Consider the following 25,666-nt stretch of genomic DNA (forward strand, 5'->3'; position numbering starts at 1 on the left):
CAATCACATCTAGAAATGAATCAGAGAGCCTGAAAGCCGAGCTTAAAACGCAGTCTGATATATTGAAAACTAAAGAGAACACAATTGACAATTTTAAGCTTGTCTTGGATGCAAAGGAAAAGATAATTGATGCTCAGAAGGAGGAGATTAAGAAACAACGCAAAGTCGCACAAGAGACAGAAATGGAGGCAAAAAGAAATCGCCAGAATGAAGAAACCTCAATGAAGCGACTAAAACACAAAGATGATGAAAATCTGAGCCTCCGAAAGGAAATCACGTCACTACACACGTCTTTGCATGATTTTGAGAGGAAGATGTCTAAACAAGAGTCGAAATACCACGTCCTCCAGGAGAAATGTGAACGTGCTCAAACAGAAAAAGCAAACCTACAGAAAAAATATCAAAAACTAAAAACTTCTGCAGCAAATCTTGAGAAAGAGATTGAAACCCAGACACTCCTGGAAAAGTCCAAGCAAGAGACTCAATTTTTTAAGAATCAGGTGGAGCAGGTCAAGATAAAGCTGGTTGACACGACAGACAACAGCAAGGAAAATAAAATCAAATTTGAGAAGGACCTCCTGCGTACAAGGGAAGATTACATGAAACTGAGAACGCAGAGAGAAGACGCTCTGACCAAAAACAGAAGAGCTGCAGAAGTACTTCTCAGCAATAACAGAAAAATTGGAATACAAGCCGACATCATTCGTGAACAGGAATGCAAGATCGTAGAACTAACTAAGGAAGTTCTGCGACTCCATGCGAATGAGCAGAAATTCAAAATGGTTAAAGAAACGTATTCCAAGGTGCAAAGGCTGGGGCTAAATGAAGAGAATGGAGATATTATACTTCTCCCAGACACGGACAAGAAAACGGAAAAACTCACAATGCTTCGCACTGAGAACCGCAGATTGTCCACAAAACTGAAAGAGAAAGTGACAGAAATTGAAAATCTAAAGCTTGAGGAGGCGAATCTCCAGAATGTGATGAAGTGTCTCAAGTCTAAGTTAGACCATGTGCCGGAAGATGTAATGCTTCAAGTTCAGGAGAGTCAGACCACCATCAAAGCTCTGAGAAGACAGAAAAAAGCACTAGAGGCAGAGGTAACTGCATATCTCACGAAAATAAAAATGCAAGAAATCAACATCAGTGAGTTGAGAAATAAAATTGCAGAGATCTCGTTTTCAAAGAAAGGTAAACTTCCACCAGTTCAGTCACAGAATATCAGACTGAAACCTGAGGACTCAGACACAAAGTCTACGACGAAACCCCGAAACACTGGTTTTCTTCCATCTCTTCTAATCAATTCATTTGAAAATGCAAAGATGTAGGCAGGATCTCAGTGTTTGAGGGAGGGTCCTCCAGGACATGTGGGAAGAAAGTGGACCATGTGGGAAGATTTTTGACAGAGGGAGAATTTTCTTGATTTTTCAGGAGGGGTGGTCGACCTTCATTATTTGGGGTGGGTCCTGCAGGACATATCAGGTTTTATGGGTAGATTTTGGTCAGGGGGACCATCGTATTGACATTTCAAGAGTGTGGTCAATGCTTAGTGTTGGGGTGGGGGTCCTGCAGGATATTTGGGGTCCAATTGGACAATGTGGGTAGATTTTGGTAAGGGGGAGCATTTTATTGATTTTTCAGGAGGGGTGGTCGACCCTCATTATTCGGGGTGGGTCCTGCAGGACATTTCAGGTTTTATGGGTAGATTTTGGTCAGGGGGACCATCGTATTGACATGTCAAGAGTGTGGTCAATTCTTAGTGTTGGGGTGGGGGTCCTGCAGGTTATGTTGGGGTCAAATTGGTCAATGTAGGTAGATTTTTGACAAGGGGACCATTTTATTGACTTTTCAAGAGGGGTGGTCGACCCTCATTATTTGGAGTGGGTCCTGCAGGACATATTAGGTTTTATAGGTAGATTTTGGTCAGGGGGACCATTGTATTGACATTTCAAGAGTGTGGTCAATGCTTAGTGTTGGGGTGGGGGTCCTGCAGGATATGTTGGGGTCAAATTGCTTCTCATTGAATTCAATTGGAAAGTGTGTCCAAACTTTTGGTCTATACTGTGTATATATAAGTCATATAAGCATAGCTTATATATACATGCTATGCTTATATATATGCTACATATGATAGTATATATAGCATATGCTACATATATACTACATATATATACATATGCTATCATATGATAGCATATATGCTACATATGATAGCATATATGCTACATATGATAGCATATATGCTACATATGCTATCATATATGTATATGATAGCATATGCAACATATGACAGCATATATGTATATGATAGCATATGCTATCATATGATAGCATATGCAGCATATGTAGCCTATATGCTACATATGATAGCATATGCTACATATGATAGCATATGCTGCATATGATAGCATATGCAGCATATGCTACATATGATAGCATATGCTACATATGATAGCATATGCAGCATATGCTACATATGATAGCACATGCTACATATGATAGCATATGCTACATATGATAGCATATGCTACATATGATAGCATATGCTACATATGATAGCATATGCTACATATGATAGCATATGCAGCATATGCTACATATGATAGCATATGCAGCATATGTAGCCTATATGCTACATATGATAGCATATGCAGCATATGTAGCATATGTAGCCTATATGCTATATATGATAGCATATGTAGCATATGCAGCATATGTAGCATATGCTACATATGATAGCATATGCAGCATATGTAGCATATGCTACATATGATAGCATATGCTACATATGATAGCATATGCAGCATATGTAGCATATATGCTATATATATGCTACATATGATAGCATATGTATGTAGCATATAATATTTCTGAAAGCGTGCGTGTAACAGTATATTTACATTTAATGTTCCATTCAGCTGTGTATCCAGACTTAGTCTTTTGCACCCACTAGATTTTCTTAAAGTTCCATGCAAGTTGTTAGAAAATACATTTGTTTAAATTTAGAAAGAAAGAAATGTAAAAACTGTAGATAAGTAAAAGAAATAGACAAGAGAAACGATAGAGAAGAACATTAAGGATTATTTAGCCCGTCCTGGACATCGGGTCACGAGGTCTGTGTAGTTCATACAGAGTACAAGTATCAGTTCTGATGGGTTTTTTTATTTTTATTGTTGTTACGTGGTAAATGACGGTAAAGGAGAAGAGACTTAAGACCATTAAAAAATGATTTAGTCCGTCCTGGAATTCAGCTCACCAGATCTGTGTAGTTTATATGTTTGTTTTCTGTAATTAATCATTGTTAACCGTCACACGTAAAGTGTATTTGATTTTTTTTTTCTAGTAGTTTTCTTTAATGAGTTTTCTTTATTCGGCTCCTCTTGCTATCTTGTTAGGAATCAACAGATCAGCCCAAACTGTATCGGTGCGAAATCGAGCAGAAAGCGCTCAGGTTTCCACAGGTTGATGTTAGAAAACTGATTTGGGTTTAGCTGCAGACGCATCCATTGCTATGACTGAGCAAGCGTTCATTAAAGAAATGTTCTTATTATGGCAATAAAATCCTTTTCTATTTTAGAAAAGAATAAAATATTGCTTTGTATTTTAAATATTGCATAAAATAAACTTACAGAGGTGAAAATGAGAAATCAGGAGAGTGAGGCATTTAAAAAAAAATTATACAAACAATCGATTAATCGTCGGAATAATCGACTGCTAAAATAACCATTAGTGTGCAACATTACTGTTAATCATCACTACTTCCTCTTTATCTTATGCTGGTGTGTGAATGGGATTGAACGGGCTCAGCCATCCCGACAGAAATGAGCTCTGAATCATAGAGCTGCCCTCATCCTACATATACAGCTATGTCTACCCCCACAGAGCATTAACTACTCATTAAATTTAATCTTTACAGAACTGGGGCATACATGATAACAGTTAAAAGCACGTTTCTACTTGCTCAAAGGTGAGCGGGATTCCTGGGGGCTCCATAAAATTAACAACAGCGATGGTAAAAGGCAGCCTTTTGCACCTTTTATAGCACAGTGCATTTGCAGGTTGGAAGAGTAATATGTAGGGAGCCTCTCGCTGAGCAGTTCTGCTTTTTTACTTGATAAATGCACTTGTCACTAGTAAAATGATCCTGCTTGCGAAGCTATCGATTTTTACTTCTTGGCGCCTGAGTCCCACAAGCCCCTTTGCTCTAAAATCGGGGCAGCGGAGCAAAAAGACAAGAGAAACCGAAACAGGAACCGTCTCGGAGGAAAAACGTTGCGCGGTAATAAAAACGAGGCAAACAAACTAAAACCAAAACTTCCACGTGGCGAAAGGACAACGTAGGCGTGTGGCGTGGCGAAGCGTGAGCTCATAACTCTGAGACTTTTACTTTTACTGAAAAAGCTGCTCCATGTCGTGACAAAGCCTTTTCCTCGTCCTGCTGTGATAATGCAGGCGCCCGTGTAATGAGGTGGAGCAGAAAAGGAGACCCCAAGGTGAGCGAGGGGGAAAGCCCATGTATCACAGCACAGCCTCCATCTTCACACCTATAGTCACAGGCCATCAGGCCCCAGTAGAAAAGAAATTGCTGCACTTCACAGTTCAGTGGAGGGAAACTGGCCAGTTGTTTGAAGCCGGAGGTCATCTGGTTATCCAAGACGGTGGTGCACACACACATTTAACAACGTATCACACACTCAAAGGAAAACACACACCATTATACACGTTGTCTTCAAAATGTAAAATAAAAATCTTATATTGTCTCAAACCGAACAACTCAGTTTTCCAGATTTTTATATTCTGGACGATTCAAAAGAAGTCCTTTTGTTACAAACATTATCTAGAAACACTAACTATAAACATCCTAATGCTAATGGTAAAATGTTCCACTACGAGTGCCAGGTCCCTTCCTGGTGTTACGTACGAGTCTTCATTTCTCCATCGATGCCTGTTTGCTCATTTCTTCAGAGATAACCATCAAAGACAAATGTCACGTCGGTTTAAAGGTTTGTGAAATCCTGTTTGTGTAAAACTGCTGTGTAGTCGTTGAAGAGAGTTGTTTCCTCTGGAAACCAGAACGACTCAAATTCTGGCTGCTACACTGAAAGGCGTCTATGTTCTTATTTTCTTCTTTCTGCCATTGCTATGGGCTGATTCATCTGAGGCCACAGGTCTCTTCCCATCATGCAATGAGAAACGCTGGTGCTTTGCCTCCAGATCTGTTTGTCTTCATTCCTTGTTAGGAATCTGTTTCTGATGGACTGAGACCACAGCTCAAGCTTTATTCACCACTTTTCAGCAGGAAATGCGGGGCGTATTGATTTTCTGGTGCGGCCACTTCTGGGCCTCCTGATCACGACTTTGATTCATCCAGTTTGTTCATTGTGGTTAAAGCTCCAGAGACCTTCTGCTTGGTCAATATTTCAAAGAGCAAAGTTCCCTTTTTCAAGATGAGCTTATTTTTACATGAATTTTTCACTTCTGCATACGGTCTGGAAAGTTAATCCAGTTTAAGTCCCGATTTATTTTTAGCTTTTCTGCTCCACAAGGAAACTAATTGAAAGGAAAACTGATGTTTTCAGCCATTTCTGTTGAACTCGTGTTTTATTTCATTTGCCTCTGTTTTATTTGATTTCGGTTTCTTCTTCTAACTGATTTCTTTCCTGACGAAGCTCATCTCACAATCCATTTATCACTGTTCCCCCCCGGAAACAATATGTCTGGACCCCTGACGTGATTAGAACGCTATTTGCGATGTAAAATTAGTAATTTGAGCCCTGAGCGTAAATCCCCAACAGTTCCACATAAATACTCTGACTTGTATCATGATATGTTAAATGTTTAGGGTTTTCTTTTTTTTTGTTTTTGTTTTAGTCCTATAACCTTTTATCACACATTTGTGACATGCTACCAACTCAATATTTGGCAGAGACAATCATTCACAGTAACATGTCCTGGATGAAACCTTCAGTCGTTGGCCGACGCTGCTAATCTGCCTCGTTTGCTTTTGCCACGTCTCTTCAAATCTCTGTCATTTGAAAAGTGGATTTTAATCTGGTTAGCTTTGGTATTAAAATTCCTTTGATCGTCGAAAAAAACCGAGCGAGAAAAAAACCCACTATCACAGCAACATGTAATGTGTAATTAATACTAAACAAATTTCCCTTGAAAAAGGTAACACTTTCTAATACGTTGTTGTTGTAAGCCGTCAGTGCATGAGGAGTGAGATGAATACTATGAAGTAAACCAATAAAGACTGGTTGCACAGCACCGTGTTCGTTTTTTTCCCCTTCTCATTTTGTGTCTGAATCGCAGTGCGCACGGCTCCAGAAATAGTCCGCGCTCCCTCGCCTGCATGTAAATCACTTACTTACAGACCATGTTTGGTTCAAGACGCATTAAACGCTCGCTGTTTTTGACGCATCGTTTCATGAAACAAGGCGCCACAAACGCACGAGGCATTTTCACAAGCCGTTGATGCCATTTGGATGAAAAGCTTTTCTGTGAGGTGGTTTTCAAGGTAAGTGGGACACAGTCATATTTCCCTTCTGAAATATATATAAAGTGATGTAGCTTCCAAGTCGGGGATGAAAACACTGGAAGAGCCCCGGGGGCTTTGAGAAGTCTCCGGCACACAGGAGTGGGAGGATGCCAAAACCGTATAACTCATCCTGATTGGAAGAGATGTTGCATAAATATTAAATAAACATGAAGGCAGAGAACTGCGTCTGAGTGGGGCGGTTGGTACAGCCGAGCTAGTTCAGCAGAGCCTAGTGTCAGTTCACAAAGCAGAGTGCAATATTTGTAGTAATTCTGATCCCAAAATCAATCCGTCCGTCCGTACATTGCAAAAACACAAACTCTTACCAAGCAATTCTGGTCTAGTTTCCAGTGGAAATATCTTAGCACCCTTGAAATAAGACGAAATTAACTTACAAGTGACTTTTTAGCAAGAAATAGGAGCCTGTTTAAAGTAAATAATCTCTTGATTAAAAGGTTTTAGTTCCATTGGCAGATTATTTCACTTGTAACATTTTCCCATGTTTTAAGTTCATTTATCTGCCAATGGAACCAGCACTTTTTCATCCATGTTAAGGAATTATTTACTTGACAAACGCTTTTTTTTTCTAGTTGATTAGTTCCTTGTAAGATAGTTTATGTAAGACAGTCTCTGTAGACAAACTTGGTAATGCACAGACTCCCCTTTGGGCCGGCTCCTCTGGGGGGGACCCCAGGAGTTCCCAGTCCCTCCAGCGTGTCCCGGGTCTTCCCCTGGTCCTCCTCCTGGTAGAACGTACCTCAACTGGCTCCTCTCGATGTGAAGGAGCAGCGGCTCTGCTCTGAGCTTCTTACCTTATCTTTATGGGAGAGCCCATAGGGCCCTACGGAGAAAACTCATTTTGGCCGCTTGTGTCTGTGACCTCGTTCTTTCAGTCATGATGCAAAGCTTATGACCATAGATGAGGGTAGGAACTTAGATCGACCGGTAAATCGAGAGCTTTGCTTTTTGACTCAGCTCTCTCTTCACGGTGACAGACTGTTATAGCGATCTGCCTGTTGATCTCCTGCTCCATTTTTCCTCTCATTTCCAAACATTTATATCAAACATGATGAAATCTTGACTGAATGCCTTGGGGTACTGTGCGCTTGCACGGTTTTGCCTTGCACTGAATTGCGGCAAAGCGCTAAAAAGAAACAAAACCCTCATCTGAGACCTCTCCAGACCATAGGAAGTGTTATGAGCTACCGGCTCTGAAGAAACTGAATAAACACAACTTTTCATCCAAAAGAGAAATACAGATTTTTTCAATAAGTTTCTCAGGATCGCGAGAAAGTCAGGTTTGCTTCTTTTTTGTTTTCCTCCATGTCCCCTTAGGGGATCCGTATCGCAGTGTTCAAAGTGTGTGAACACCGGGTAGTGACCGGGTGTAGATGGATATCCATGTCCAGCCTTAATGTTTTAAGTATTCAAAATATGTTTTTTGTGTTTTTGTTTGTTTTTTTTTGTTTGTTTGTGTGTGTATGCCTGTGATTTTTATTTTATTTGGATGTTAACATATTTAATTTGTCTCTACTGTCTGCAACACTAACATTACCTCACCTTTTCTCTAAAGAACTATAATTTTGACTCAATAAGTTAAAACTACACAGTTGCGTTGCAGCAGCCATAAACAATATCAAATTGTGCTTCTGTGAGTAGAACATCAAAAACATTAAAGACACAAAAAGACCTGACATTAATTTGACAAAGTTAATAACCATATTGGGAAAGATTCAGTTATTTGTGTTATGTGAACAGTCAAAAAGCTGAAGCGGTAACAGTCACGCTGATCGTGCTCGGCACTGTGTTATTCTAATCCCTGCGGACAGAGAAGAAGACAGATTTGTTTCTGCGCCGGATCAATGGCTGAGTCTCCAGTGGCACTTTCTCTTTCATTTATCTCTGCCACTTTGATTCCATTGTTGGAACAGAATGGAGGGCGTTGCCACGTGAATCTCGGGGCTCAGCAACTCCAGCGCTCATCCATCTGTGTTGCACTTCTTCAGGCGTCCTCTTTTATACGAATGGTTAATGACATGGAACTGCCGTACAGAACATGTAAATCTAATCATATCTCTTAGAAGTTGCAGATATTATGTTGACCGTGCTTTACTTCTTACACACAGTAAGAGGAGAATTAGTCTCTTTTTTTTGTTTGTTTGTTTTTCTAAAGTACAACACAGGGGAAAAAGTTACAGATCAACTTAAACTTTGTGTTCACAATGTCTTTCCCTCTGCTATGTCGTGCTGTCAATCAAGGTCAAGGTCAAATGTATTTATATTGCGTGTTTCCAACAGCGAAGGCAGCACAAATGCTTTACAATAATAAAAAAAAAAAGAAACACTGAAAGGAATCAAAAGTCAAACTTTGAAGGAAAGAGCTTAAAAGGCTGTTAAAACTAACAAAGAGAAAGGCAGAACACAGGCAACATCTGGATCAATGTGGGCTAAAAGTAGATCATAAAAGTGAGTCAATCAACCTCATCGACACACTGCTCAATGTACTAACGGAAGAGAAACAACTTAGCCTTACCAGACAACACACTCAGGTGTGTTGACGTACATCTAAAAGTTGCAAGAGTCCAGCCCTCCAGGACCAGGCGGTGCCCACTCCTGCCTTACCACCTAAAACTGCATCAGCGTTAATTTAATATGGCCATAAAAACAGAAAAATAAACAGTTCTGTATTACCAAAAGAAAATCAGTTGAATAGTTTCAGGTTGTTCATCCAGCCTGTGACATGAGCCCATTTCAGGACCTTCCACCTAAAATAGAGTCTCCCTGTCCGATGCCAAACAGGATCCACCGGTAAACTTCTTTTCCATGCTAATTCCAAGCAGTAACCTCCCAAGAAAGAGCCATTTCCTTTCCCTTTAATGACAACATGGAATTATTGTAATTATGTGCGGACTCATCACTACACATTATGGAAGCGCCACCTGCCAGCTGTCCCCCACACAGTGAAGGTCATTGCAAGTGCAGGATTAATCCTCATCATCCACAGGGGCTCCAGCAGACCGCCTTCCCATCCTAAACCACAAGATGTCGGTTTTTCTTTATTAGCTTTTGGATAGCAGAAATTTGTTTTCTCTCTCACACACACAACAGAAAATAAAGCCCCCCTACCACAAGATGTCGGTTTTTCTTTATTAGCTTTTGGATAGCAGAAATTTGTTTTCTCTCTCACACACACAACAGAAAATAAAGCCCCCCCCTCGCCTCCCCGCCTCGAGGAGCCATGATGGCTTCGTTTTCCATTGCCAGGAGTCGTGTCTAGAAGAGCCCCGTTTGCTGAGGAATGAAGCGACACAAAAGCTTTGAGCTTCATAATAAATAAACCGAGATGACACTGACGTTTTTATCTCGCCACAGACCATCGGGACACCTGTGGCTAAAATCATCCTGCCAATTCACTTACTTGGAATTTCATCCCGACCAGCAAACCATGAAAGACTTTGTTGTTTGGTGGAAATCCCTGCAGTGGCGCGTCTGAGCAGCGGGGCAGTCGGTCTGCAAGAGATGAAGTGGCTGACAGAATTTGATCCCTGAATAAAGTTTTTGATTTACTCCTTGCCGTCAACAGAGGTTATTGGAACATTTTAAATCATTTCAAAATGTATTCCACTGTAAAACCCCCAGCAGGCAAACAAACGCTGTGGAAAAAATATTTTTCAAAAACCTTTTGATCATCAATCTCCCCTTTTAATATCAGACAAAGATAACTTACCACCGTTTTTAATTGATGATTTCCGGTGTATATATATTGGAAGGAAAAACAACAACAAACGAACCTGGTCTGATGTGGAAAAGGTCATTTAGACTTTTAACTAAATGCTGTCAAATTTAGGTAGAAACTGAAGTCTTGGAAAAAAAAATCTACTTATGAGAGAGAGTAGTTTCCTACATTGTATTTTTTTACTTTTGAGTGACATTACCCTTAAGTATCACTACTTTTATTTGAGTAAAATTTCTGGATACTTTACCCACTTTGACTAACTTCACTAAAGGGAGAACAAATACATTTGCACCAAAAGTGCAGCTTATAAACAGTTTATTAAAATTATAAAATGCTATACATAGCTCTTAAAAGTTGGTCCTCTGTCTCTTTAAAAAGCTCCTGCTCTTTCTGACTCCACCTTCCTTCTGATACTGTTTTCTTTCAGGCACTGCCTACAGCCCCTCATCACAACACTTCTCCTCTATATCAGTGGTCCCCAACCCCCGGGCCGCGGACCCGTACTGGGCCACGCAAGAAATAATTAAGTATTTCCGTTTTATGTATTATTTGAGTCTGGAGAATCTTTTATTTTGAAAATACTATATTATTTTATTTTATTACTATATCAGATTTAGTAATAAACATTTCCACACATCACCTCCGATGTCCACCGAAATCTCAGTTGCGTCACGTCAACTGTTTGGGATTCCTTCTCCATTCTTATGCCACCGCGCTTTCTGATTGGCTACCTGTCACATTCAACAGGCTGCGTTCTCCCTCCCAATCATGGAAAAACGATAAAAGGGCCAAGACAATGTTGAATATGCCATTCAACACACCGCACTCTGCAGGACGTTGTAGGATTGTCGCAACGGGAAAAGCCTTTGCTGGCTGTGAGGAATTTGGGGTTACTGAGGTTGAAATGTTTCGTTAAGCGAGACTCCACCAAGTAAGGTGGGATGACATCAAACAAACACCAAATCAAATACAATATCCAAAGCAATCAAAAGTAATTACAACATATATAACAGCTAAACAGAGCAGATGGAGTTGAGAGCTTTTTTTGGCTACTCAACCTTTCAACATGACGATGCAGATACACTGAAAGGGTTAGGAATAATGAAAAAGAACATGAGTCCAGTCTTTAGAATCAGCAAAGTAGCAAAGCTGATGAGATGAAGGTTCTGTGTTCCTCATAAGGCTCATAACTCTACTTCAGGTCCTCCATACTGGTTGCTCTTGCAGTAAATACTGGTGAGTTATATGGTTGGAGAAGAAGACGAATGAGTGCATAAAAAGGGAAAGTGTTGCATTAGCAGATGGGTAATGGATCTGGGCTGCCCACTCAGCGCCGGCACATATATCAGCCCACGTCACTCTGTCTGTATAAAAAGCACAGATAAATAAATGAACAAAAGCCATTAAAGTGATTTGACTCTAGAATAAAAAGGCAGAGTTCAGAGTTGAGAAGCGGGGTTTTGTGAGATACATGTTACTAGTTACCGTCTGGCCTGCAGCTGCTGTTGAAGATCAATTTAAGTCTTTACCCCGGTTTGTGATGTGAGCGATGGAAAAACGAGTCACGCAGTTCAAATCAACCAACCTTTAATAAAATGCAAAAGATATCCTTTGCTAAATCAGACAGAAGGTTCAGTCGGATCTGGTATATTTTCTGATTACTCAGCTATGTAGATTCTAGCTACACCATAAAACAAACTATTCTGGAAAACTACCACCAACGCCTGCCCACAAATCTCAGGTGACTTTTAACAGTTTGAGTTTTGTGAATCATACTTCCTGAAAAAGGAGTTGCTGTCAGTCTGGGTGGTGAAACCTGACAGCCACATAACCTCTGTTTTAGCCTGACCAGCGCAGGAATGTGGCCTATAATGTCCTAGAACAGTCTGAGCCATGACAGCAGACCAAACACAGTTAATTAATGTCAACTTCAATGTCTGCAAACTAACATTATGAGGCAAAAGAACAAATTTAATCCCATATAGTATTAGACAAAACATAATTCCACACTGCCAAGAGTGTTTTATGTTTGCAGACCACTGAGGGGCCACAGAACTACTTCCTGTGATGGATGATGTTATGCGCATTAACTTTAAGAACAGACCTGTGGAAATGTGCACATTTGCATCTTCGTGTGAGGAAATGGGAGCGGAGCATAAAGCCCTGCTGCTCCATACAGAGGTTGTCGCGTGGCGAGGTGCTGCAGCTCATATCTGAGCTCTGGGAGGAACTTAAAGTTTTTCTTACAAACGAAAAGTCGGAATGCTCTATTTGCCTTGCTGGTGAGGAGAAGTGTTCAAGGTTGGCATACATTTCACCATCTGAATGAACTGAACACACAAATGCAAAGCAGAAATGAAAACATCTTTACAAGCACAGATGATATAAATGGATTCCGTTTGAAAATGAATCTCTGGCAACAACATGTCCAGAGGGGCAACCTTGACATGTTTCCACTCAGAGAAACAAGATGCCAACACTGCAGCACTGTGTGAGGTAACAGTTAAACATCTGAAGACTCTGGAGTAGAAGTTGTCATTTTATTTCTCTTCGTCCTTCACTGAATCCCTTGACTGGATTAGAGACCCATTTAGTTCGGCATCGCATGACTTTACAGGAGCAGGACAAACTAAGTGAACTGAAACAAGATTGTGGTGTAAGGCTAAAGTTTATTGATGTACCTTTGGACAGCTTTTGGATAAACGCTCCCAAGGAGTTCCCCGTTCTGGCCAACAAAGCTGTCTCAGCGTTGCATATATGGTGTAGTTTCTATTCCATTCCCAGCGTTACTTTGTGAATGTGTTTGTGAGGTTTCTCTTTGATGCCTTGTACAGGTTCAGCCTTGTTCTGGTTCAGTCTGCCGCGTACAAATGTGCTGCCTTTCACTAAGATCCACTGTGACGAGCTGTCAGCGCGAACGTTTGTGTTCGACTGCACTTAATGCCGAACACAGCCTGCTCAGCTTTACTGCCTTTGATCTCCGTTTTGACTAGCAGCAGGTAAGAGAAGTTTCCCTCCACCTTCCCATCCGTTGCCAGTGATTGATTACAGCACACCGTCCCACCAAACCACATTAGGGCTTGTTTGCATGCGCAAGATGTTGTCAATGTGGCGAAGAAGACGTCAAGTGGGAGGAATGCTTGTTTATCCGGGTCGACTCTGGAGGCAACATGGAGACGGTTCTTATGTTGGCTGACCGACTGCTGGGAAAAAGATGTGTGTGAAATTGTTGGTTACCTTCGTGGAAGAGCATGCGGCCATTGTCAGCTTGCATCGAGATGGGGGCTAAAACCGTTGATGTGAATGTTGCACTTGAAGGAAAAGGTTCAATAGATCATGAGCAACATCAAGGTGAGAAGTTTAGTTGCAAAGAGGAAGGCGTCAGCTCTCCAAGAGTGTTACTGCCGTCACTCACTTCCCAATTGCACTCAGAAATATTAGGCCGCATTCGCACCAACCCTGTTTAGTCCACTTACATTGAAAGTCTGGTTTGCTTGCTAATCAAGTTCTGATGTGGACCAAAACAGTGAACTCCGGTGACCTAAAAACCTTGGTTTTGGTTCAATTAAAGTGAACTCTGGCACACTTCGAATGTATATGTGAATACAAGTGGACCACTCCGAAAGCAGGAAGTGGCCAACAGGGCATTCTGGGTAAATGCAACCAAAGCGGTACTTTTCATTGAAAGGTGTTTTTATTACCTCTGCACCAAAATCACCAAACAAAATCTAATACAGACAGACAAACAGACAGACAGACAGACAGACAGACAGACAGACAGACAGACAGACAGATAGATATTTGTTTGCTGTACACTTTTCATTCTCCTAAGAATTAAAAATTGTAAAGGAAAGAAAAATTTAATTGACTAAAGTTTGTAATCCAATAGTATTTAGAGAAATCACTTCCTCTGAATTAGCCTTATTTTTCTGTTCCACTTCATTGCTCATTTCAATATATATATATATATATATATATATATATATATATATATATATATATATATATATATATATATATATATATATATATATATATATATATATATATTTTTTTTTTTTTCTCGTGTTAGACAAAACCCCAGCAGCATCAGGAGTTTGTTGGAGAGGGCGGCTGAGACAGAGAATGGTGTGTCTCCATGGTAACCTGCAGAGAACGCAGACAGTATGGCAAACCCCCTTTCACATGACGTGTGCTCACGTGTGGAGGGGTGTGTGTGTGCGTGTGTGTGTGTGTGTGTGTGTGTGTGTGTGTGTGTGTGCTTTTAGTTGTTCTTTGAGCATCTGCTGCCTGCAGAGGACTGACATCCAAACATGTGACCAGGTCTGACAGGACAGTCACACACAGGCCGTTCTGCACGGCTCCGTTTGTTTTTGTCGTCATTCTGAGAAAGAAAAGAAGTGTTTAGCCTCTGTTTGTCCAACTCTTGGCGGTTTCCTGGGATAAAAACTGTCATCTGCAACAACATCCAAGCTAAAGGACATGACTATTCACTAAAGAAGGTTTTCAGAAAATGAACTTAAGTCACTTATTGTTAATCTTAAATATTGTCATGAATGGCTTTCAGTACAGGCTTTCTGCTGCATGCACTGAGCGTAAAACCGCTGCATTATAATGCTGCAATTTTTTTTTTAAACACTTCACCATCATCAAAGTTCTGAGAGGACAAAGCTGTTTTGTTTTCAGGAATGTTTGCAGAATGTGCCTTTAGATCGGTGGTGATGCAACTCCCTGAAATTTTGCATCCGACTTCCAGTCAACAGCTTTGTAAAGGTCAGATCTAGCAATTTTAGTGATTTAGTAAGTTTATAAAAAATAAAGACAAATGTTCTGCATACGTTTTTTTTGTTGTTGTTTTTTTTGCCATAAAGTTAAATTTATCTGCCAATCCTGACAGACAACTTGAAGTCTATTGTACTTTTTTTTCCAACATATTTTTTCTTCCTTTTTCTCCTCCGACGTAAAATGATTGAGAAAAAAAAAAAAGAATCCTTCAAGACAAGTGACTCCAGAGTTTTACTGGGCTGTTGAAACGGCTGCTTTTCAATTACACTAACAGCGTGTCAGTAAAAGAAATTTAATACCCATAAACTTTGCTAACTAAGCAGAAACTGAACACAGAACATTTCCCATAATAACTTCCTTATTACAACTCATCCCATACAGGAAGCAGAAGACGGACAAACTCTTAGAATCTAGGTTACTCCACTCAGGCGGATGTTAAATTATGAAAAAAGACATCTTCTGTCTTCTGGATGTAGTGAATTATTGATTCCCCCCCCCCCCCCCTTCATATTTAGAAGAATCCCCTTTGACCCCCTGCTCCATCTGTAGATGAGGGTCTGAACCAAACCTGCTTCTTACAGGAAATCAGACTGAGTCTGACCAGCTTTGGCCACTTCGTGACAGCGAGCGTCTGCAGCCGCCGTTCGGCCTGAACGGCTGCTAATAAAAGCACAGCATCCTGGATTTGATTCCCGTCTGTTTGCCTCGAGAACTCTCGGCAGCGTTGCTTATCTGAAGCGACAGATGGAATGGCTGCTTTAATTACCACGTTCAGCTGCCGCACAGTGGAGAAAAGCGAATCTCGCCGCACACGTTCTGACGGTCGCAGTCTGGGGACGCCGAGCGGGGCGACATTCTTTCTCTAGGGTCGAGTATTTTTTTTGAAGCCTTTCACTTTTCTCCTCTTCCAAACAGAATGAAAAGAGACAAAAAAAAAACAGAGAGAGAGAGAGAGACAAGAGAGGGTGGCAGCCATCTTGGACTGGGCAAAAAGTGTAATCCTGGTCACGCTGTATCAGCAGCAGAGAGATAAGAGCGTGAGGGAATGCCTGAGCAGGGAAACCCCCTCTCTCTGCAGAGACAGGGATACTGCAGATACTGCTGCAGGCAAATTAAAGTGGGAGGAGGTGGAATGGAGCACAGTCTCTGGGGCATCTCCATCTCGCTCTTATTAAACCCTACTTCATACTGGAACAGGTCTGAATACACCACTGGACAAAGATAACCACATACAGACCAGCGGGAAGGTTTCTGCAAACCCTGCAGAAATGTACTGCAAAGACCTTGTCATGAACATGTCATGGACTATTTGGATTGGAACAATCACTGGGTAATATTTTCAGAAGTGTCATAAACTCCAACATTGCGTATTGGTGTAAGGTCCAGCATGATGGACGGAGTTGACCTGCAGCAGATGGCCACAACTGAACCAGACTGCTAAGTCTGATTAGAAAAAGAGGGAATAATTTTCATTTAGTACAGATGATATCTTCGTCCTAATAACATGTGCGGTTGTGGTGTTTCCAATAATGAACAAATCAGGGCTGGCAAAAATAAAATCTCAACGTTTTTGTTTGAAATCCAGAATCCAACTTTAATAGACATTTTTTATAAAAGAAAAATACAGTCAGCAGAAAATATCTTAAAAAAAAAAAAAGAAAAAAGATTTCATTTCAATCATTTCAATCAGAAACTGACCTAAATTCAAAGTCTTAATAAATAGAAGTTGCAAAATATTCTTAGGAGAAAATAGCTGTCATATTAAAAAGCCTCTGTCCCACATGATGTATTATTTTGCGTTAAGGCAAAGATACAGAGACATTACAAAAGCCCTTATCAAAATCTCTTTGACCAGTGGCAAAAAAGCGCGTGACGGAGTTTGGCTACATCGAGGCTCAATGCAGGAAAACAAGACCTCTGGAGAGGCCAGATGGCAGGGAAAGCAGCGCACCAGTACCAACATTCACCCGGATTAGCATCACGCTCAGAAAGCTAAACAAATAACCCGAAAAATAATTCAAGTCTTGGAGCTGGCGGTGGAGGTGAGGAGTTGCACCAATCTGCCCAGTGGTGTAGAGAGCACTACAGTCAGGACAGTCAGTGAGGTTTGCATTGCCCTCCTTCTATTTTTGACTCTTTCCGTCACCGTTGCAAGCTCTGAGCGCTCTTTCTCCAAGTTAAAACTCATTAAAAACCTCTTGAGGAGCAAAATGGGACAATAGAGACTGAGTGGACGTGCCATGTTGTCAATAGAGAATGAGAAAGCAAAGAAAATGGACATACAAATCATAGTGGACAATGTTGAGCAGCGCAGGGCTCGTCGTGGGCCCTTCAAATAGTGCTGGGTAGACCTGCTCATCACTGTTTGAGTTTGTTTTTCTGGGCTTTTCAATAAACTCAGAAGCTATAGATACAGGCTCTGAGCTGGAAGAGATGAAGTGGGTGTTAAAATAATCCGATCACTATCCGTGGTGCTGAACTACTTTGAATTTGGGTTGTTCCATCATTAGTGACCATATGTAGCCTGATGTTTTTGTTGTTCTCCTGGTTTGTCATACTTTGTGAGTAAGGATGTGGATTTTGTGTTTTTTTTTTTTTTTTTTCAGTTAATTTAGTCCCTGTGTTGTGTCTGCCCCCTGATTGTTCCCAGCTGTTTCTTGTTCCCCTGATTGATTCCTCGTGTATTTCCCCTGCTCCCCTCCATCTTTGTCGTGTGACGTCCCTGTGTCTGTCTCTGTCTATCTGTGTCTGTCTGTGTCTCTGTTCTTCCTGGATTTGTGAACTTTATCACCTTTAAAACTGTAATTTTTGCACTTCATCTTGTGTCTGACCATGTCCATCCTGTCACCACAAACAACCACAACATGCCTGGTTGATGGACTCAAAATGACCTAGTCGCTCTCCATGGTGCCAAAGCTTGTAAGCCCTTCTGTTGCGGGCATTAATATTTTATAAAATTATGTTTTCTTGAGTTTTCATTAGCCCCGCCCCCCGGCCCGGCTCTTCTCTGATAGAAGCATGAGTATATGTGATTTCAAATTTATTTTGGATCTGAAATCATTCGTTATTGATGGTATGAAGTTGCTTAACCCTGCTAAAAAGCTTTCTGAATAAAGATGCATTAACAATTCTAAGATGAGTTGTGGACAATCCAGTTAATTGGATCATTTTTCAGTCGAGTTCTTGCACGGTTCTAGATATCGGGGTTTTTCAAGGGTTACCTTAGCCAATCTTAAACAACACCCTTGGAGCTTATGTTGAGCTATTAAAATAAATCTAGCCTAAGTGCTCGTTGTTAATGAGAGAGAGAGCCGCTGTCAACAAGTGCAATATTTAAAGTTATGAAGCTGCAGGGCTACTCAGTTGATTACTTCACTAAATGAAAAAGCGTGTGGCACCTGGATGATTCTCTCTCAACACCAGCTTGAACAGATTATCCCAGAAAACCTCAAGTCAGGGTAAGTGAGACTCGATGAGGTGCTGTGGGGTTTCCAGACTCGTTAAATGGAGAGCTGGTCAGCCTAGGTGGGGTTGGCTGCTGCGCAACAACCAAACTAGGACTCACTGGAGAATTTTCTTGCCTGTCGCCTTTGCCTCAGCGTTGGCTGATAAGGCAAAAATGACTCAAAAACTGCATCGGGGAACGCATTGACTTCCACAACCTCTGCCATTGCAACACGGAGGTTTGCTCTTCTTCCATTTGGGGGTGGAAGAGAAAGGCTCACCGGTTCCTTACCCTGTGAAAATGTAAACAGAGAGCTGCTGTTTACAGCAATATTCCTCTAAGCTTTGGGGTCGTAAACCATTCACAGAGAAGTCTGATTGCGTTTGCATTTAATTAGTGGTACACACAAACGCGCAATAAGAGTAAAATAAAATAATACGTCGGAATGGAGCATCAGGACCTGCTGTGTGAATGTAGTCTTTGTCATGAATCTTAGCCTGAGAGAATCTCGTTTTAGACGCAAACCTCACTCCCATTTTGTTCATTAGTGGTCATTATGCAAGAAAAAAAAAAGAAGAAAAAAAACATTCTGCTTACACAGCAAAGCTGCGCATGTAAATCTAGTTCAGAAATTCCTAGAGTGCACAAAGACACAGCTTACACAGACACACGGACACAAGTAGACCTGCCACAGGTCTTTTCATTCTGGGATACCCTACCGTAAATAACCTCTCAAGTTAAAGAGAATTTGGTGGTTTTTGCTCCCCTGCCTCAACCCTCTTCATGCACATTATGCCTCCTGTCACCTTCCTGCCTCCATTTGTACTTGTTTCCTTTCAGAGCATGTTGTCAGGCTGATGACGGAGGGACTGAGAGAACAGATAATGGTGTGTGGCATTGTATTCTTGCTCCGAGCTGGAGCTGCCTGGACTGGCAGCGTTTATGGCTGTTATTAGCAATTAGCACTTTGACTAATGCCGGCTCCCGCCAAGTGGTCAAATAAATACATTCCAGCAAAGCAGCTAGGTGAAATCCAGACTGCACTCTGATTAATACTGAAGTGAACTGCCTTGTCTGCGGCTGATTATAAATGTTGTGGATCAAAGTAGTCCATAATATGGTTTAGCTAACCGAATAAACTATTTTTATTTATTTATTTCTGAATTAACTACATTGTCAACTTGTAACTCACATAAGCTAGCTTGCTCTGATTAGAAGCTAGGTTAGCCATTAAACATAGAAGAGAACACAAACTTATTTTTTGAATGTTCCACAAAACAGATTAGCTGTGACCTGTGGATGGACAGAAGTGAAGTTAAAGCTGCTGCAACCTGTTGCCAGGTGGCCGTTGCTGTTCCTTCTCGGCTAGCTTTATTTATGTACAGTGCAGTGAAATTTGCCTCCTCACACATTTTTCTGCTCCACTTAATTATTTCAGGTCATCCAACTATTTATTTTATTAGACAAGTTCAAAAGTTAGCTTAGCTAATAAGTTAGATGTCAAAACACACACACAAAAAAAATCCTTTCTGGTTTCATGTTGTTTTGCCTTAAGCTGTCTGTTCCTGTACATTTTGAAACTGTTAGAATCTCAATGAATTAAACCAAGAGAAACTTAAATCGCTGTAATAAATGTTTCAATGCTTCCACTGAGGGAGTGTGGTAGTTTGTGTTTTTATTATTCAAAATGGCAGCAAGCTAACTTGGACATGCCAACAACAATTAGTGGGAAAATTGATTGATATCAGAGGCTAGGCCTCAAAAGACTGATCAGTTTGGGGTTTTTTTTTATCTGTAATGACTCCAGCGCAATGAATGCTGGGAAAACTGTCCCATTAGTTCGTTTGAATAAAGCGGACGCCCAACACCGAGAAGACCCCACCTGGCTCATTTACTCAGTCTTTGTAAGTAAACATTAACTTTATTCCTCAAGCTTGTTTGTTGTTTGATTCTGTATGTGAGCTTAATGGCTTCTTCTGAACATGACAGGCATTTTAAGCTTTTAAAATTCACAGATCACTTCAAACAATCCCTGTACGTTTAGCTTTTTTTTTTTTTTTTTTTTTTTATCTGACTTTCGTATTTATCGTTGTTGTTTTTATTATTATTATTATTATTATTATTATTATTATTATTATTATTATTATTATTATTATTATTAGTCGGTAATCTAAGAAAAAAAAAATAGAAAACCTTCTGCATTTAAATGATAAAAACTCCTGGAAAGAAAAAAAAATCCCCAAAGAAAATAATTTCACAGTCCCATGATTTACAGCACGATTTCTGCTGAGGGTTTGGGAAAAAGTGAACCTCTTACTGAACGCTGTAATCCCACCTGGCAAGCTTTTTGCTTACTGTAGAATTCCCATGTGAATCAGATTGCATTCAGAGCTAACAGCCAAAAATATATATATATATAAATAAATAAATAAATCCCTGCCTTTAATTTCCCTGAGAGGCAGAGCTGCTGTTTGATAAAAGCAGGCATCACATAAAACCATATTCATTGATTAAGTATAAGCATAAAGCAAAGCTGCGGTGCGCCATATATAACGAAGATGACACTAAGCAGAGAGCTTTTGCAACTAATGGAGTTCAGTGGAGAGATTGCCCAAGATGTTTCCGCCGGGAATAAAACCGTCCAGCATCAGTCACGGAGCACCGGCTGGGAATTCAGCGAACATTGTTCTGTGTGACGTAACAATTCCACTGCAGTAACGTACTGACTGATGACTGCTGGACTGCTAATAGCCCCATAGGTTATTAATGATATGAAAATAATTCCCCGGAACTAATATGCGAGTATACAGAGAGAAATTTAATAAAATCAACTCTTAAGTGTGAGACAGGTTTGTCACCTCTCAGAAATCCAAATCAGGGGGCGATCAGATGTCAGTGATTGTGACTGAGAGGAGCTTAAGAAGGAACCAATCAGGGAGCGAGACACATTAAATTAAGTGGTTTGAATGTAAAAGTGAATGCAAAGCAGTCCAGAGACCGCTCCAGAAACCAGGAAGTCGAACAGAGCGCCAGGGCCAGATAAACACTTCGCCGTATCCTGGGCAACAGAGCCGGGAAATTACCATATTTTGCCCTTCGTTCCTGTCATGCTCTCATATTAACACATAATTACTCCCACACCTTCTAATCTCTTTCTGCTACACCCATACAAAAATGTAAGGTTCTGAATAAAAACAAGTTTCAATGATTAACTCCCCTTAATAAAATTACTCATTAAAAGTGGTTTATTGCAGTAGCTCTCAATTAGGGCTGTTCTAAACGAATACTTTAGTAATCCAGTAATCCATCGATTATTCTTGCGATTAACATGACAGCAGTGTTACTATCAGATATCAAAATCAGTCCAATTTTTTCATATTTCAGCTTCCCTAACAGTTATGTTTCTTAGTTTAGAAAATTAACTTGTAATAATTATAGCTCAACTTCTAAGTTGGCATGAAGAAAATTTGTACAAAAATCTGAAATTATATTCAATTCAATAATAAAGAGGGAGACTCACAAATACACTTCCAAAAAAATGTCTACACTCCAGCTTTTGGTTTATGTATTCATAAAACAATTTGAGATATTGTTGGAAATATTAGTGTAATTGTCCTAGTTTTAATCTTTCAACATCGGCGCATTCTGAAGCGCAGGTTTCAACTTTAGTGCATGTTGAAATATTAGACTGATCATGATTGTTCTGAGGGCCTCAATGTAGGTTCGATTTAGACTCATGGTTCAATCAATGCAGAGTTTAATCAGTACGGTTTGATTAAAATGAGTCCATATAGTCGAACTTTTATACTAGATCATTCTTAAGAAAAATATCTTCATTCTGACCAAGGAAGTAGAAAACTAATCAGAAAATATACAGTGTGACAGATGTTTTAGTGCTGGAATTGCTCATGTTTGTATACGAGTTTGAAGATATTATATGAAATGTACAAAGGGTTAATTACACGTTAGTCCTAGAAGAGTTAAGGAAGCTTATTGCTCCCCCGAAAAATGACAGAAACCCAGACATTATTAGTCAATAAAATCCTCCCTGGCCGAACTGGACGTTACGATGCTAACACTCAGCTTCCGTCAACAACTCAGCCGAAAACGGTAGCGATACGCAGTGCAAATAATAACCCGACCAGAACGCGGTGTGCTAAATAACAAAACATAACTTGACAAAACTTTGAGGCAGACACGTTTTCCTCAAAGAATTTTAATCATCCACTTACTCGAATTATTCAAGGAATCGCTTCAGCCCTACTCTCAATGCAAGTCATGTGTTTTTTAAATCGTAACTTAAGTTGCTTTATTTGTAAACCTTTTTTGGTTTTGCCATGTCCTGGATGTACCTACAAGTAGGCAGAAAAAAACAACAACATTATCTTGGAAATTCTAGAAAAATATTCAGATTTTATTTTGTGAATTTAAAAGCTGAACATTGAAAATAAAAAATAAAGGCACCTTTCTGTTTTTTCTATCTACCATGAGCTGTTCAGCCGCTCACAAAGCTTCACTCCTCCCCTGTTTCAAACTCTTCTCATTAACAAGAGTTGGAGGGCTAATTATTATTGAAATATTTGTTACCTTCAACCAACAGACCTAAAAATTCAACCTCATTTTTCTCTTAGATCATTGGCAGATCTATTTCAGTCTTTGTTTCTTTTACCATTTTATATTTATATTATTTAAATACAAAGGTTTCTTTTATAATATATTAGAGGGTAATAAATGTAGACTTTTCCAAGATTGGGGGTCGGGGAGTCCTGGACTCTGGTGGAATATGGGGAATTCATCAGTCTGCCAGTTTCTTTTGTTCATTTTCTTTTTCTGTGTTGTTGTCATGTCATACCCTTCATCATTAATTCCTTTTGGATTAGCACAGGTTCGTACTCAAAAGCAGTTCTTCATCTTTGCTTGAGGCAATCGTCCCTTAAGATTCGAGTGTTTAATAATGAGGTCAGATGAATAAAGGCGAGGAGAAAAGAGATCTCCTTAACTGAGTGATTAAACAGCACCTCAGAGGGGAAAAGTTGGCTGATTTTCCTTCCCATCAAAGGATTACTTTAAAAAAAAAAAAAAAAGAACAAAAAAAATATCACTGAGAACTAAAATTAGCCTCATTTACATAATTCCAGAGCACATTATAAAGTAACTTTTCTACTTCCACCTGACAAGCGGTTGAAGTAAAATTGTTTTCTATGTTTCCATCAAAATACCATGGATAAGCCTACATTAGACAACAACACAGTGATATAATATGACAAAGGAAATATGATGCGGCTGCAAATATCCGTGACTCTTTAAGTGACGGACGGAACATAATCAGCTGGATAAAAATTTGAATTTGATTAAAATATGCACAAAATGTAACTTCTTCAAAAGCTTAAAGAAAATTGATCACCTGGGCAGTGTCAACATAACAGCGTATGCTTTCATGTTTTATGAACGTTTTTTTATTTTAAATGATGTGTGTGGGGGCGGGGTCTGTAAAAGCCTTTGTCCGAGAGCACAACTTCATACATTATAGTCTAAAATAATGAAACGAATTAGAAAAAGTGTTGCCCTGGACTCTATTTTTTATTTATTTATTCATTTATTTTGGGAGGTATCGTTTCAAATGACCAGGAAAACCAAGTTAAAATCATCAGTCAAATTTATTAAAGCCAAATAAGTGGTAACATTATTTTTGGAACAGTAGAGTTGACCGTTACATCCATGCTTCCTTGTGGGAAACATAGAAAAATGACCCAGGACAACAGTTTCCACTTCCTTTTCTAGACTTCTACCAAAGCTACGCCCTAAAGGGTTATTTCCTCAACCTTATGTGTGTATACGTCAGTGTGTGTACATGCGTGCATGCAAGCAACTAAAAGAGACGGAGGAAAACACAGAATAATTTATCCATAAGAAAAGTCAGAACTACTGAGTGCAACTATTCAAATACATCATTTCAGAAGTGTCAATCAGTGCAATGAAAAATATATTTTTATGTATTTTCCAAGTCAATTGAGTTTTTGTCAATACAGTCAGACATGAACATTTTTTTTTTTTAATTATTGGGGGGCATCAAAACCTTTGAGGATCCCATGAGCGTTCTGATTGCATGTCAAAGCCAGTTTGTTTGTCCAGTGCATTCAAGCATTTAAATCCGACATCAAACCTGATCAATATTAATGATGGTGAAATGGTGAATTATGGTTTCTGGCATGATTTCTATTTCCTCTTTTAAACCAATGTAGGAAATACTTTTGGTTAATTAGTGTTAAGAATTCATGTCATAAAAAGCATTTTCTTTTGTTAAGATTTGCTTGGTATGACTGACTACTGGTCGTAGGGTATTGCTGGACTGATATGTATTAAGGGGTGATTCCATCTCAGATATTATAATAATAATAATAATACATAACACCTTCTGACTCTATCTCAGATGTTACTGAAAATCTTCAACTATTAGTAAAAGTTCTTGAATAGGTCCCTTAATCTTTTACCCGTTTTGAGCTTCGTCTTCCGAAGAGCCACGTAAAGTCCACAATCTGGAACTTCTAGACTCGTCCCTCCCTGATCCATCACTTGAGTCAAATGGCTGAATTACCTATTCACTCAGTCAAGTTCTATAATAATTAGCAAGTCAAGTCTTGCTAATTATCCCATTCTTTAGGATTCAGGTGATTTGGACCAAGGACACATCTAAAAGGTGCAGGACACTGACCATTGAGACGTGGATGTCAAGACCCCCGCTGTATAATATTGGCAATTACAGAGACATGAAAATATAAAACCTTTAATTAAAACTACAATTTGGGATCATATTATGTTAAAGACTTGCATCGGTTTATTGATTGTTTTTTTTTCTTCAATATTTTAGGAATTGTCTACATCAGACAACACATGGGAGAACCTACCCTACAGCCAGAGCCCAACCGATCCAGATCATCGAATGATGAAGTCACTTCTTCTCTGCTCTACAGTCAGGTCAAGGACAAGACGGTGCCAAAGAACTAGATGGATACTTGGCCTGTTTAGTTTCAGGACTTACTGAAATTATTCCTAGTGGTATAAATGAATGTTCTTTTGGAAATTCTCTTCACTTTTACTTCATACTTTGACTTTAAGGACATTTTTTGAGAAATTTAGTTTTGACATTAAATGTCAGATACTT

General features: G+C 39.7%; 1 protein-coding gene across 1 annotated transcript; it reads left to right on the forward strand.

Annotated features, from left to right (window-relative positions):
- The first annotated feature begins 480 nt into the window (after positions 1-480).
- On the forward strand, positions 481-25,666 carry LOC122825704. Its single transcript, XM_044107221.1, has 2 exons — positions 481-1,100; positions 25,373-25,666. Exons 1-2 carry the CDS (start codon positions 600-602, stop codon positions 25,544-25,546), a joined length of 675 nt encoding a protein of 224 aa, XP_043963156.1. The 5' UTR covers positions 481-599; the 3' UTR covers positions 25,547-25,666.

This window comes from Gambusia affinis, linkage group LG22 (genome assembly GCF_019740435.1).
Source record: "Gambusia affinis linkage group LG22, SWU_Gaff_1.0, whole genome shotgun sequence".
Lineage (NCBI taxonomy): Eukaryota > Metazoa > Chordata > Actinopteri > Cyprinodontiformes > Poeciliidae > Gambusia > Gambusia affinis.